This window comes from Piliocolobus tephrosceles, chromosome 8 (assembly GCF_002776525.5).
Source record: "Piliocolobus tephrosceles isolate RC106 chromosome 8, ASM277652v3, whole genome shotgun sequence".
Classification (NCBI taxonomy): domain Eukaryota; kingdom Metazoa; phylum Chordata; class Mammalia; order Primates; family Cercopithecidae; genus Piliocolobus; species Piliocolobus tephrosceles.
Window position 1 is genome coordinate 14,354,987 of NC_045441.1, and position 15,251 is coordinate 14,370,237.

Genomic DNA, 15,251 nt, shown 5'->3' on the forward strand with positions numbered 1-15,251 from the left:
CTGAGGCAGGAGAATCACTTGAACCTGGGAGGCGGAGGTTGCAGTGAGCCGTATTGCACCATTGCACGTCAGCCTGGGTGACAAGAGTGAAACTCCATTAAAAAAAAAACAAACCAACCCAAAAAACAAAACACCCATAAGAAGTGTTACTTTTCAAAGTGTGTGGATTGTCTGGGGCCTGGCTGAGAAGTCGTTCTGTTCTACGTGGTGTCCGTGGGATCACTCGTGGGACTGCATTCGCCTGGATGCTCAGCACACACAGTGGCAGCCCTCAAGAGTCCTGCACCTAAGCTGGGCGCTTCAGCGGCCAGGGGCTGGCTGGGCCTCCCGGACTTCACCGGGCCTCCCTTCCTTGGTTTGAAGCCAAGAACTTCCTTCCATGGATGCTGAGTTCCAGAAGCATGAAAATAGAAGCCAAAGCCCCTTGAGTCTGGCTTGGAAGTCCCAGAATATCACTTATGCTGCATCCTATTGTTCGGAGCAAGTCAGAAGGTCAGAGAATATTGCAGAGAAGAGATAAGCCCCTTCTCTTTGTGGGAGGAACTGTTGGTGGCCACTTTTGGAAATGCCTTGCCACTCTCTTTCCTCTGGTCACTACAGTCCACACCCCTCCCACATAAAAAATATACTCAACCCCCTTCCACTGTAAGGCATCCAATCAGAGTCCAGGATCCTGGGATCTGCACCAGGTCCAGAAATGCAGACGGTCCAGAGCTGTGAGACATTCTCAGCAGTGCTAACATACATGCTGTGGGAATTCTAGGAAAAGAAAGAGAACAAGGCCAGGCACGGTGGCTCATGCCTGTAATCCCAGGACTTTGGGAGGTCAGGGCGGGCAGATCAGTTCGAAATTAGCCTGGCCAACATGGTGAAACCCCGTCTCTACTAAAAATACTAAATTAAAATTAGCCAGGTGTGGTGGCATGTGCCTGTAATCCCAGCTACTCAGGAGACTGAGGCAGAAGAATTGCTTGAACCTGGGAAGCGGAGGCTGCAGTGAGCTGAGATTGCACCACTGCACTCCAGCCTGGGTGACTGAGCGAGACTCTGTCTCATAAAAAAGTTAAATAAATATTTATAAAAGATATGAATATATTACATATAATACATAATATATAAATTATTATAAAAATTATTTTATATATAACATCTTAAATATATATACACACACATTATATATATATATATATTTTATCCAGTATTTTTGGAACCTGGCAGTGGTCGCCTTTTGGAGCCAGGCGCAATGGGGTGCCGCACACGGAACTGGGGTGGACGCGCTGCACCTCCCAGTAGCGCACACCAGGGGGCAGCGTGGGGCTGCACGAGGCCCAGGGCCTGGGACGGACCCAGGACACCAATTTGGGGACCACGCCCGGACCTCTGTCCCCGTGAGGGGAGCATCTGCAACTGGCCGGGACCCTCTTCCCCAGGGTCTCTCTGTTGCTATCAAAGATGACCCTGGGCCACCAGTTCCACCACAGCAAGGAGGGCGCGGAAGCCGCCCGCACCCAGTCCACGGAGCTGCTGACCCTGCTGAAGATGCCCAGCTGCCCGCGCTGTCACCGCGAGGCCGGTCCCGCGCACGGTCAGCTGGCTGGTGGAGAGGGACGCGGGCCTCCTGCCCGGGTTAGGGCCGGAGGGCGAGGATTAAGGGCCTGGGGCCACCAGCCTGGTATTAGGGCCAAGCTGGTGGCTTTCTTAGGGGAGAGGAACTCGGGAGGGAGCAGGAGTCCTGGGAGAGGAGGCAGGGCCCAGGGTGGGCTTGGCGCCTCAGAGACCATCAGGTCTGTCCACTTTCCAACCCCTGGGTGTCTAGACCTTTCTCTGGGGCCTGTGCTGAGCAGCGGGATCAGAAGCCCAGCGGCCTCTGTGCCAGGTCTGGTCCCTGCTCCAGCTGTGAGGGACTCCTGGAGCTGCTTCCGGCAGTGCCCTGTGTCTGGGCGGGGCGGGGCGGGGGCAGGGAGAATCGGTTCAGATGATCCCCTGATGACAGCAGTTGCTGCATTCTTCCGTGCCGGTGGCAAGCAGAGGCCACGGGGAGCCCCTGCAGCCCCTAGGAGCGGCCCACGCCTGCTCCCCGAGATGAGACCCCAGCAGGCCACCCTCTAAGAAAGGGAAAAATAATTTATTGAATCCGTACTTCTCCATTAAAGTCTTTAAACATAAAAGCTCTGTAACAAACATCACAACGTCGCGTCATCTGCCATATAAATAAAACCTACACTGAGATGCACGTTATCAACAGGCGTGTCCCCAAGGTGAGGCTCCCCACCTGGGACCCGACTTGGTCAGTTACAAAACAGGGACGAAGGCGGGAGGAAGCGCCGTGTCACCGGGCAGGACCGGGCGCGGGGCATGTGGGGGTGTCCTCGCAGTCCCCCTAGGGGGGCGTGCGGAAATGGATCTTCTTGGCTGTTTCCACATCAGACTTGGCAACCAGGAACCGCATCTTCTTCCCGCCGTGACGGATCAGGTCCACGGCTCTGAAATCCACGCCAGAGGTGGGGGTTGGGCAGGAGGGCACCAGGGGAGCCCCACAGGGTGCAGCCGGGCCTCTCCTGCTACCCCAGGTCCCCTCCCCTGACCAGGGCGTCCGGGAGGAAGGGCCGGGCGTGCATGCGGTAGGGGTACCTCAGGTAGCCGAGGCCCAGGAGGCTGCTGCCGTTCACCTCCAGGATTCGGTCCCCCAGAGACAGGCGCCCGTCGGCCGCTGCGGGGCTGCCCGGGAGCAGGGTCTGGATGTAGAGCCCGGGGGCGCCCAGACGTGTGTGCTGGGGACAAGCACAGGCCTCAGAGCTCTGCAGGCCCCTGACTCTCACTGTCCCCAGCGAGGACCCCCGCAGTCCCTCCCTTGGCACCTACAGGCCCCTGCCTGGCATCCAGCCAGGGCCACGCATGGTTTCACGTGTCCCTCCAGAAAAGCAGTGGACACCACTGTCCCCACAGGCCCAGGACAGACCCCAAAGGCTTGAGGACAGAGGCAAGAGACAGCAGGCCCAGGGGGCATGGCCGTTGGACAGGCCAGGTCCTCCGTCCCAGCTGCAGGGACCACCCCACTCTCCTCCCCGAAGGCCTTCCTGCAGCCATGTGGCCACGCAAGCTGCAGCCAGGCTCGCATGAACGGGGAAGCCAGGCAGCCTGCACGGGGCTGGGGCGGGGGTCCTGGGCCACTCACCATCCCGTCGATCAGGCCCATCCCCAGCCCGGAGGGGCCTCGTTCCAGCTCCACGGTGAAGACGTAGCAGAAGTCCTCAGTGCTGGAGCTGCGACTGGACGGGGCTGGAGGGGACTGGTCCTCAGGGGCTGCAGAGTCTCCTGGGTGGGGCCGGGAAAGGTGGGTGGGAGTGAGGCGCCAGGAGTCACGAGGAGGAACAGGATGTCCTGGCCTGGCTGCCTCCGCAGGAGGTCAGGGACTGGACGGCCTCCTATGGCTCCCAGGAGACACCGTTCAGGCACAACGTGACCGGCAACCCAGACACTAGGGTCAGGGTCTGCCTGTGAACGACGCCCCCACGTCCCCTGAAGGAGCACCTCAGTCCCCGCCCCTCGCAGCGCCAGGACACTGGCGCCTCTGGGGGACGGCTGTTTTCCGGCTCTAGGGCCCCAAGTGGTTCTGTGCTGCCTCCTCAGCAATCTCTGCCCTTCTTCCTCCTCCTCCCTCCACACCCAGATGTGACCATGTGCACCCCGAGGGTTCCCACCGCTGACCAGACCGGGGCCCCAGGCCCTCGCCCAGCCCAGCCCAAGCACCTGCCCTGAGGGCCACCAGCTGCTGCCCTCTACATAATGGCGATCCTGCCGTGGGGGCACTTGGGTCAGAGACGAGCTGTGCCCCTGAGCAGGTGGCCTGCCTGGGACCCAGCTCTGCCAAGTGGCCCCAAGCCACAGGGGACACTCTGAACTCCGCACACGCACCCAGGACACTTCACTCCTGCAGGGCACACCCAACCCCCTCACACGAGGCCAGGGCTGGTTGGGCTGCCGCACCCTCAGTGCCCTCCCCAGCCTAGCCCGGGTGCACACGCACACTCATGCACACATCCACTCACAGCCACGCACACACGTGCAAGCATGCCCATGCACACACACCCATGCGCACAGATGCACACACAATGCACACCAGGCAGACACCCAGGCACCCAGAGATGGACACACAAGCACATCCATGCACACACAGCCATGCACACACAGCCATGCACACCCATGCACCTGCGAACACACCTATCCACACGCACAGGCACACAGGCGCACACAGGCACACACAGGCCCTGCCCCAGAGGGCTCCAGCTCCACCTCCTCCCTGAAGACCTCTGGGTTCCCCCCAGCACATCCTCTCCACTGGCTCAGACATCCCTTCCTCTGCCTGGTGCAGGAGGGACTCTGAGCCGCTTTCTGGATCCTCTGTCTCCCAGATCACAGTGAGTGACTGCCCAGGACCTGTCAGCGACTGAGGTACCGTGTGGCCCAGCTCCTGGGGGGCTGAGCTGCCCTGAGTCCTCTCCATCTGGCCCCATTCCAGGTTGCAGGTGTCTGTGGGGCAGGTACTGAAAGCCAGGACCCCAAGGGTGGAATGACCCCAGGGGATGGGCCATCACGGTGCTGTGTGGGTCTGGGGTGGGTTCCCGCTTGAGCACCAGGCAGGCCTCACCTTCCAGAGCTGCACCCCGGAGGCCACTGGGTCCGTTCCTCTGCCTTTCTGGGAGCGCTTTTCCGCAGGGGCCGCCGGACTCTGCCCAGTCGGGGTCCCCAGGCTCAGGGCCGAGTGGAGTGCTGGGAGGCGTGAGCAAGCAGGACGAGTCCGTGTGCGGGGTGCCAGCCTGGGAGCCCCCACGGCTGGGATGCCTTCCAGGGGGTGCCTGTGCCCAGGGAGCCCCCCTCAAGGGAAGAGTACGCTCTGGAGCAGCTTCCCGGGCTGCTGGTCCAGGGTCCCTGGAAGCCAGGGGGCAGCTCGGGGCCTCTGGATGCCCGTCAGGGATCACGTGGTGCATACCCTGGGGAGAGGAAGGGTCACAGCTCAGGCAGAGGAGAGGTGGCCCGGTGGGCACAGCACTCGGGCAACTGGGCAGCCTGCAGGCAGAAGGGCCGCCAGGCTGCGGGGGCAGAGGTCAGAAAAGGGCTCCTGGCAGCCTGTGCAGCCTGAGATGTGCAAGAGGCAAAGGGCTTCCCCGCCATCGGTAAGCACGGCCTGCGGTGGACCAGGACTCCCGGGGTTGCCAGAGCTCCGGCCTGCTGTCCCCGGCCCAGCTTCCAGGCCCTCTCCTGTCCTCCTGCACCTGGAGGCACGCTGTCTGGGCCCCCTCCCCGGGTACCTCAGGGCATGCTAGATGGGCCCCCTCCCCGGATACCTCGGGGCACACTGGCTGGGACCCTCCCCGGGTACCTCGGGGCACGCTGAATGAGTCCTCTCCCTGGGTACTTGGGGCACGCTGGCTGGGTCCCCCTCCCCGGGTACCTTGAGACACGCTGGATGGGCCCCCTTCCCGGGTACCTCGGGGCACGCTGGCTGGGGGGCCCCACTGCCAGGGCTGCCGGGACTGGCTCTGCTCCGCAGGCCCCACAGAAAGTGGCGGATGTACAGCAGGTGCTGGTAGATGCTGTCATCCAGGCAGTCGGCTTCCAAGTCCACCTGGAAGCCCTCGCTGGGCAGGACGATGGGTGGGGGGTTCTCGTAGGACTCCAGGACATCCTCTGTGGGGCAGAGAGGATGCCCGTGATGGCCACAGGAGAAGCTGCCTCCCTTGCCAGGCCACCCCGCCCAACGGTGTGGGAACCCAGGGGCCAGCAGATTGAGCTCTGAGTCCCCTGACCTGTGGACACAGGAGGCTGGGATCCTGGCCACAGTAACTGGCCCCACCCTAGGACTCATCCCTTCTGAATCCTCGCTGACCACCCGGTGTGACGTCTGAGCTGCTCAGGACTGAGAACAAGGCCTTGTAGCCAGGAACCCTCCAGCCCCACTGAGCGGCTCCGCACTGGGTCTGTCTCTGCCCCACTGGTTTCCGATGGTGTCCCCGGGTAACTGGAGCTCCCCCAGCCCCAGAGCTGGACGCAAGCTCCTCCCAGGTGCTGCCAGGGCCGGAGCCGACTGCCTCCCTGCAGGAATCACGGGACCCAAATGGCCTGTGTGCGGGCTGTTCTCTGTCCCCTGGAACGCGAGCACTTTTCAGGTGATGGGAGAGTGTGTGCATACTGAGCTCCTAGCCCCCAGCACAGAATTCAGGCCACAGAAATGAATCAATGAAGAGGGAGGACTTAGAAGGTGTCAGGTGGAGCCAGGGGTCCTGTTCAGAGACGTTCTCCAGGCCCAGTGCCAGGTGACCGGGGGCCGCGGAACGGCATCCCAGACCCCGTCGCCTCTGTGCCTCCCACCATCCCGTACTCTGTTTTGTTGATGTGTTACACGTAATGCAAATGATGGGAGACGTGTGTATAATCTCACATTAAAATGCACCCCTGGCGGGCACGGTGCCTCACACCTGTAATCCCAGCACTTTTGGAGGCCCAGGGAGGCGGATCACCTGAGGTCAGGAGTTTGAGAGCAGCCTGGTCAACATGGTGAAACCTGGTCTCTACCAAAAATACAGAAATTAGCTAGCCATGGTGGCACACACCTATAATCCCAGCTACTTGGGAGACTGAGGCAGGAGAATCGCTTGAACTCAGGAGGCAGAGGTTGCAGTGAGCCAAGATCGCCCCACTGCACTCCAGCTTGGGTGACAGAGTGGGACTCTGTCTTGATCAATCAATCAATAAAATGCATCATTGGTCGGGCATAGTGGCTCACATCTGTAATCCCAGCACTTTGGGAGGCTGAGGTGGGCGCATCACCTAGGTCAGGAGTTTGAGACCAGCCTGGCCAAGATGGTGAAACCTATCTCTGCTAGAAATACAAAAATTAGCCAGGCATGGTGGCAAGCACCTGTGATCCCAGCTATTCTGGAGGCAGGAGAGTCGTTTGAACCTGGGAGGCAGAGGTTGCAGTGAGCTGAGACTGCGCCACTGCACTCTAGCCTGGACGACAGAGCGAGACTCTGTCTCAAAAATAAATAAATAAATAAATAATAAAATAAAATGCACCCCTATGTATGTGTGTACACATATATATGCACGCAGACCCCTCCGTATGGACACGTGTGCGTGCGTGTGCACACACATGGCTCACGTGCTCAGGGATGCTTCCCCACGGCTGTGTGCCGCCGCTGCTCCCTTCCTGGGCAGCCACACAACACGGGGAGGCCCCATCCTCCGGCTCCGTGAGGGAACGAGGGGGCCTTGGACCTGAGCCTGGAGTCTGGAACTCGGGCACGGACTCTCGGCTCCTTGACTCCCCTGCGGAGGAGGTCCCTGGATCCCCAGGTGGGGGAGGGGGCAGGGGGTCCTCCCGGTGGAGGCTTCTCTAGGGAGGTCCCCAGGAGAGAGGGCCCCCACACTCCACTTCACATGGGATGAGAGCGTGCTGCCTTCAGCCTCAGGGCGAGTCTCTGGAGTCCCCGGCCCTCTCCTGCCCTGGGGCAGAGCTTACCTGACCTGAAGGCCTCGGGGCTGTCCTGGGCCCCCGGCTCCCAGGTGCTCACGGGGCCCATGGCCGAGGCCAGCTGGTAGTGAGTCAGCAGTCGGTGCAGCTGTGCTGGGCTCAGGGCGGGGAACGCGGCCCGCAGGGCTGTCCAGCTCATCTGGGTGACAAGAAGGAGCTCATGGTCACAGGTCTCCGGGTGCAGACCCCAGCCCAAGGAGGGATGGCCTCCACGGGTAGCCTGGGAGTAGCCAGCTGAGGGGCCCTGTGGTCCTCACTCCCACCAGGGACCATCTGTGAGAGGGACAGTGTCACTGCAGCAGTTCACCCCTGGCACTTCCTAGGGCAATTGCTCCAGGGAGAGGCCGGCCGGTGCCATCGGGAACCCCCTGCCCAGGGAAGCCACCCCTGCCTCAAGCAAGGGCCTGCCTCACACAGCTGTCGCCAACCAGAGAAACCACTACTGGGAAATGAACAGTGAAATCAGATTCCTGCCTCCAACAGTGTAAAAAAAGTCAATCGGCTGAAAACCTGACTGGAAGGCAGGGGCATTCATCATTTAGGTGACAGGAGGCAAGGAAAGCATTTGTTTGGTTGGTTGGTTGGTTTTTGAGACAGAGTCTCACACTGTCACCCAGGTTGGGGTGCAGTGGCTCAATCATAGCTCACCGCAGCCTCGACCTCCCAGGATCAAGTGATCCTGCACCTCAGCCTCCTGAGTAGCTGGGACCACAGGCTTGCACCATTATGTCCAGCTAGTTGGTTTTCTTTTTGTACAGATGGGGGTCTCACTATGTTGGTCTCAAACTCCAGGCTGGCCTCAAATTCCTGGCCTCAAGTGATCCTCCTGCCTCAGCCTCCCAAAGTGTTGGAATTGCAGGCATGAGCCACTGCGCCTGGCCCAGGAAAACGTTTTAGGCAAGACAGAAAGCCTACACTGTAAGGAAAGGGTGGGTTCCTTCAATAAAATGAAACAGACTCTGCGGCCCCCTGGGACGTCTGTCATCGTCCTTCTGGGGTTCCCTTCCCCGGCTCCCAGTTATTTTCTGGAATTCATTTCTTCAGCTCTCTGGTTTGTCCTGTCTCTACGGAATAGATCTTCTAGTAGCTTCCCAAAAGGGGCGCATTGCAGGAAAACGGCTGCCCTGCATGCTGGAACTGTCTTCACCTCCACCCTGGACTGGTCATCTGGCTGGCACAGAACTCCAGGTCAGAGGACATCACCATTCGGATTCTTCAGGTGCTGCTCGTCCAAAAGCATACTGAGTGCAGATCTTCAGGATCCGCCTTGTACCGATTCTTGTCTGGAAGCCTGTGGGTTCTCTGTGCCCATCGTCCTGAAGTCCCGGGATGCTGAGTTTTGGTGCAAGCCCAGTCTTGGTAGCAGCTCCTCCCCGCTGATGTGCGGCTCTGGAAACTGCCTGCACCTGCCTTCCCCGTGCCCTCCGCCCCTCTGCTGGCTCTTTCTGGACTCCCACTGTTTGGATGTTGGCCTCGCTGATGGGTCCTCTCTGTTCTCACCTTTGCTTCCTCTGTTTCTCTCCCATGCGTTTTTCTGCCCACATCCAGGGGCCTGGGCTGTGGCTACCAGATGTCCACACTGAAGGACAATCGGTGTCTCGGGCGTCGTGCGGGAGGGACGAGGGCACAGCACTGGCTGCCCCCCAGCCTTGGCATGTCCTCCTCCAACACCGCCAGCCCCCACCACCACTTCAAGAAAGCCTCTGCTTTGCCCGGGGGTGGTTCTGTTTGATTGTGAGTTCCTAGAACCTTCTCTACTCCCACTTCTGTGCTTGGTTCAGGGTTGGTGTCAGAGGGGGCCAGAGGCTGGGGCCAAGAGATCAGCTTCAAGGGAACAGAACTCTCTCCCTCCTCCTCCCTCTCCCTTTCTCCCTCCCTTCTCCTGCTCTCCTTCCCCCTTCTTCTCTCCCCCTCTCTGTCTCTTTTTCTCCCTTCTTACTCCCCTCCCTCCCCCGCATCCCTCCCCGCTCTTCACCCTCCACCCTGGCGGTCCGGGGCGTTTTCTTCCCACCCGCTGCACAGCTTTTAATTTCTGCTTCCACAGTTTGATTTTCCAAGACTCCTCTTGTTCTCTCATGGATAGAATCTTATTATTATTTTATGGATACGATATATCTTGTCTTTTTTTTTGTGGCTATAAGTGACTTTTTCACTAAGCTTCTCCCTGAATTGTCTGTTTCAGGAGTCATCAAACTAGGGCCAGCAAGTCCTATTTTTATAGGGCCCCCAAGCTAGAAATGGTTTTCGCGTTTTTAAAGGGTTTGAGAAGAACAAAACAAAGAAGGAGGTGAGACAGAGACAAAAGCGGCGGCAACGTCCGAAGTCCTCACAGCTTGGCCCTTTACAAGCAGCAGCCCGTAGCCCTGGTCTGCTCCTTCCAACGCCACCGTCTCTCCGCCTCTCCTTTAGACGCTCTGCTTAGGATGCGGGGCGCAGGGCGGGCGCTTCCCGGCCTCAGCGTGGGGAGGCTCGGCCGCTTCTGGAAGACCCTGACCCTGTCCCCCGCCTCCCCGGGCTGTCCCTGCCGACTCGGGCCTGACCATCTCCCGCAGGGGCGCTCGGGCCGGGCTGCCAAGCTGGGTGAGAGGCTGGGCCCCCCTTTCCAGCACGAGGTTCCTGCCCTCAGCTCGGCCTAGTTTCCCCAGCCAGGAGAACTCCTGTTTTCAACGTTCTAGAAATATCCCCACCCAGCCGAGCAGGGAGAGGCAGAGATTCTGAGTATCGCTGCTGCCTCCTTTCTGTGCACACAGAAAACCACACATCTGACACACACAACCCAACCAGCTTCCCCTGAGGAACACGCCTGTGTACCCAGCCCCAAGAACAAGAACCAGAACGTGAGCCGGGGCAGCTCAGGAGCCCCCAGGCCCGTCCGGGCACCACGGCAGGTCCCGCCCCACTTCCAGCCCTGCAGACACGCTCCTCGCACCCGACTCCTTCAGCTCAACCTGCCCTTTCAGGAGTATTTTATATCTTATCTTATCTCATTTATTTATTTAGAGACGGGGTCTTGCTCTGTCGCCCAGGTTGGGGTGCAGTGGCGTGATCTCAGTTCACCGCAAACTCCATCTCCCGGGCTTCAGTGATTCATGTGTTTCAGTCTCCTGCGTAGTTGCCTAATTTTTGTATTTTTACACCACGTCTGGCTAATTTTTCTATTTTTAGCAGAGATGGGGTTTCACTGTGGTGGTCAGGCTGGTCTCGAACTCCCGACCTCAGGTGATCCACCCACCTCGGCCTCCCAAACTGCTGGGATTACAGGCGTCAGCCACCACGCCCGGCCTTATTTATTTTATTTTCTTTTATTATTTAAATTTATGGCAGAGTCTTACTCTGTCACCCAGGCTGGAGTGCAGTGGCATGATCACAGCTCACTGCAGACCTCCTGTGCCTAAACAATTCTCCTGCCTCAGCCTCCCGAGTAGTTGGGAGCCACAGGTGCACACCACCAGGCCTGGCTAATTTAAAAAAAGTTATGTTTGGAAAGACGATGTGGGGGTGGTCTCGCTATGTCACCCAGGCTGGTCTGGAACTCCTGGGCTCAAGTGATGCTCCTGCCTCGGCCTCCCTAAGTGCCCAGCCGACCGCTCAGGTGTGTCCGTGGCTCCTCGGAACCAGTTTGCTCAGTCACGTTGCTCTGCCGTATTTCACTGTACCGAGGAGACCGCTTTATTCATCCCTCATGTTGTTGATAAATAGAAGATGGGTTTTACCCAGTCTGGGGTGGTTACGAGTGGTGCCACTGGAAGCATCCCTAAGCGGGCCATGGCACGGGACCCACGGAAGCATCTCCATCAGGGGAATTGCTCAATCAGAGCACACGCACTCGGTCAGCTTTGGCTGACGCTGCCAGACGGCTTTCTAAAGTGGCGAGCCTCATTTACAACCTGGCCAGGAACACCTGAGGGTTCAAACCACTGCACCTCCTCACCAGTGCCTGGCTTTCTTCCTTTCAACCATTCTGATGTGTTCGGTGTTTAAAATGCTGAGATTAGGCCGGGCGCGGTGGCTCACACCTGTAATCCCAGCACTTTGGGAATCCGAGGTGGGCGGATCCCGAGGTCGGGAGTTCGAGACCAGCCTTGGTCAACATGGTGAGACTCTGTCTCTACTAAAAATACAAAAATTTGCTGGGTGTGGTGGTGCGTGCCTGTAATCCCAGCTACTCAAGAGACCAAGGCAGGAGACTCGCTTGAACCCAGGAGGTGGAGGTTGCAGTGAGCTGAGATCACACCACTGCACTCCATCCAGCCCAGATGCCGATTTTCTTGTTTCTTCTCTGCTCCCAGAGCTTGACTCCGCTAGAAAAAAAAAAAAGCAAAAAAACCTGCTGAGGTTAGTTTTTGCTTTTGTTTTTTAAGGCTAGTCAAGTGAAGCAATGGGAGCAGAGAAGAAACAAGAAAATCTGTAACTGGTTGTGATGAATTAGTTCTAAACACCAATGCACTCGGACCAGTCTGAAACGTGGAGAGTTTGGGCTGCATTTCTCTGATGACGAATGAAGTTGTCCAGCTTTCATGCGTAATTCTTCCTTATAGCCCCTTTTCGGGTTTTGGCATCAAGGTATTACTGGTGTTTTAAAGTGAGATGGGGTTTCCTCTTTTTCTACTTTCTGGTAAGAATTTGGGTACCAATGGTATTATTTCTTGGTTTTTTTTGGAGACTGAGTCTGGCTCTGTCGCCCAGGCTGGAGTGCAGTGGGGCGATCTCGGCTCACTGCAAGCTCTGCGTCATTCTCCTGCCTCAGCCTCCTGAGTAGCTGGGACTACAGGCGCCCGCCACCATGCCTGGCTAATTTTTTGGTATTTTAGTAGAGACGAGGTTTCACCATGTTAGCCAGGATGGTCTCGATCTCCTGACCTCGTGATCCGCCTGCCTCGACCTCCCAAAATGCTGGGATTACAGGCGTGAGCCACCGCGCCCGGCCTATTTCTTCTTTAATGTTTAAAATAATTCACCAGTGAAACCATCTGGGCCTTGAATCTTCTTCATGGGAAAGTGTTAATCAATTTAATTTATTTTTTTTTGAGACAAGATGTCATTTCTGACGTCCAAGCTGGAGTGCAGTGGTGGCACAACCATAGCTCACTGAAGCCTCAATCTCACGGGCTCCAGGAATCCTCCTGCCTCAGCCTTCTAAGTAGCTGAAACCACAGGTATGCATCACCACGCCTGGCTTTCTGTGTGTACTTTTTGCAGAGATGGGCGTTCCACCATGTTGCCCAGGCTGGTCTTGAACTCATGGGCTCAAGGAGTCCTCCTGCCTCGGCCTCCCAAAGTGCTGGGATTACAGGTGGGAGCTACCGCACCTGGCCTTTCAGTGTCTCTAATGCATGCAGGACCATTCAGATTTTTAACTTCCTGTTGAATCAGTTTCAATAATTAGTCTTTTTCTTAGTTGTCCATTTTATCTAACTTGTCAAATTTATCAGCAAAAAGTTGGTTATGACCTCCTAATTTTTAATTTTTAATGCAGGAGCTGAGTGATGGCCTCCTTTTTCTGATACTAGCAATTGTGTTTTCTCCCTTATTCAACTTCCTATTTTTATTTTATTTATTTATTTATTTATTTATTTATTTATTTATTTATTTATTTATTTTTTGAGACAAAGTCTTGCTCTATCACCCAGGATGGAGTGCAGTGGTATGATCCCAGCTCACTGCAGCCTCCACTTCCCAGGTTCAAGGGATTCCCTTGCCTCAGCCTCCCAAGTAGCTGAGATTACAGGCACACGCCACCACACCCAGCTAATTTTTGTATTTTTAGTAGAGACGGGGTTTTGCCATGTTGGCCAGTCTGGTCTCAAACTCCTGACCTCAAATGATCCACCCGCCTCAGCTTCCTGAAGTGCTGGGATTACAGGTATAAGCCGCTGTGCCTGGCCTCTTATTCAACTTTTCAAAGAACCAACTCCTGGCTTTATTGCTTATCTCAACCATGTTTGCTTCCTAGTTCACTGATTGTTAGCTCTCATCCGTCATCTCCTCTGCTTTTTTCAGGTTTGATTTGTCGTTCTCTTTCTTGCCTCATGATTATTCATTCTCGGCCTTCCTTGTAGTCTAATATATACATACAAGGCTATAACTTTTCCTCTTAAGACTGCTTTAACTGCAGCCTACAGGTTTGGATATTTTGTATCTTCATTGTTGCTGATGAACTTAATGCTGAGTTGAGGTTGGCAAGCTTTTGGTGAGGCTCAGACGGCCACTGCTTGATCCTCACCCCAAGGTTCTTTTCTTCTTTGTCTCTCTCTGTCTTTCTTTCTTTCTTTTATAGTTGGGGTCTTCCTCTGTTGCCCAGGCTGGAGTGCACTAGTGTGATCAGAGCTCACTGAAGCCTTTAATTCCTGGACTCAAATGATCCTCCTGCCTCAACCTCCCAAGTAGCTGGGACTACAGGTGTTTGCCCCATGCCTGCCTCTCACTCCAGTGTTTCCATCGGGGGCCTGGTGTTTACTTCCCAGGGGGTCCTGGACTCGTCATCTCTGTCTCCTCTGCACTGTGAAGCCACCACAGATTCCACTCTTTTTTTCAACGCTTTTGGTTCCGTTTTAAAGTCTCTCTCCATCGCACTCTCTGGAGATTCAGAATGTTGGCAAGTGTCTTAGGGAAAAGCCGGCCATGCATTTCAGGCCCCTGACGTCTCTGAGCTTGCCTCTCACCTGTGAGATGGCCAGTGTTGTGCTATTCCGGTTTCTGTTTCCCCACCAGTGGCCCCTGCCTGGACAAAGCCTAGATTCTCAGCCTCACACTGTCACCTGCTCCCAGGACAGCAAATGTCTCCAGGGAAAAGCAACAGGAACTTCAGGTCAGCTCTTTGTGGAGGCTCACCCTCTCCTCATCCTGCAGGAGCTTGCTCACGCCTTTCAATAGATGACTTTGTGTTTCTTTCCGACTGTGCGAGCTGTCCTCAGTGGAACTGCAGGCTCAGCTGCTCCCTCCGAGCCTCAGTGCTTGCCACAATGTCTATCAACTGTTCTTCTGTTTTAGCCCCATCTTGACATCAGTGTCCATAGGTACCTGGTGCCACCAATTCCTGAGCCTTTTGGTGGCTTCCTATAAATTGGGTTACTTCTCAGGAGTCAGATTGCTTTTTTCTTTTTTGTAGAGATGGGGTCTCACTGTGTTGCTCAGGCTGGTCTCAAACCAATGGCCTCAAGTAATCTTCTCACCTCAGCCACCCAAAGCACTGGGAGGACAGGCATGAGCCACTGTGCCTGGCCGAGTCAGCTTTCTTCAATCTGCTAAGGAAGTTGCTCTTCACCCATCTGCTTTCTGCCTTCCAAAATAGCACTGCTTTTGCCTCCTCTATGACTTTGTCCCCGTGGGTTTGTGGCATTAAAAAGTATTGCTTTACTTCTGTTTAGTGATACCGCAGAAGCAAACTAAATTCACGGTTTCAATCTGCCACACGTAGGATCCAGACAGCCTCATTTTCCGAATTTTCTATAGTAAATAAAAATGCTTCACTTTTTTTTTTGAGACAGGGCCTCACTTTGTTGCTCAAGCCGGAGTGCAGTGGTATGATCTCGGCTCACTGCAACCTCTGCCTCCCCGGTTCAAGCGATTCGCCCTGTGACCACTCTCACCGTCGCCCTACAGCATGTTCAGCATTTTCCAGGCAGGAGAGGAAACCACTGGTCTATTTCCATTAATTACTTGTGACGAGGGTGTTGGGAAGGAGGGTGGTGAGCGGCCGACTGTGTTGGGAAGGAGG

At 56.3% G+C, this 15,251-nt stretch overlaps 1 protein-coding gene across 1 annotated transcript in view; it reads right to left on the bottom strand.

Annotated features, from left to right (window-relative positions):
- Window positions 1-2,107: 2,107 nt before the first annotated feature.
- The window catches only part of RADIL (Rap associating with DIL domain), a 79,612-nt gene continuing 66,468 nt past the window's right edge, over window positions 2,108-15,251 (bottom strand). Inside the window, exons 10-15 of the mRNA XM_023188496.3 lie at window positions 7,523-7,673; window positions 5,453-5,688; window positions 4,649-4,991; window positions 3,176-3,315; window positions 2,632-2,771; window positions 2,108-2,483 (exon numbers count right to left, since the gene is read on the bottom strand). Of these exons, the coding sequence (XP_023044264.1) occupies window positions 2,381-2,483; window positions 2,632-2,771; window positions 3,176-3,315; window positions 4,649-4,991; window positions 5,453-5,688; window positions 7,523-7,673 (1,113 nt within the window). The 3' untranslated portion in view covers window positions 2,108-2,380. The remainder of the gene's footprint in view (window positions 2,484-2,631; window positions 2,772-3,175; window positions 3,316-4,648; window positions 4,992-5,452; window positions 5,689-7,522; window positions 7,674-15,251) is intronic.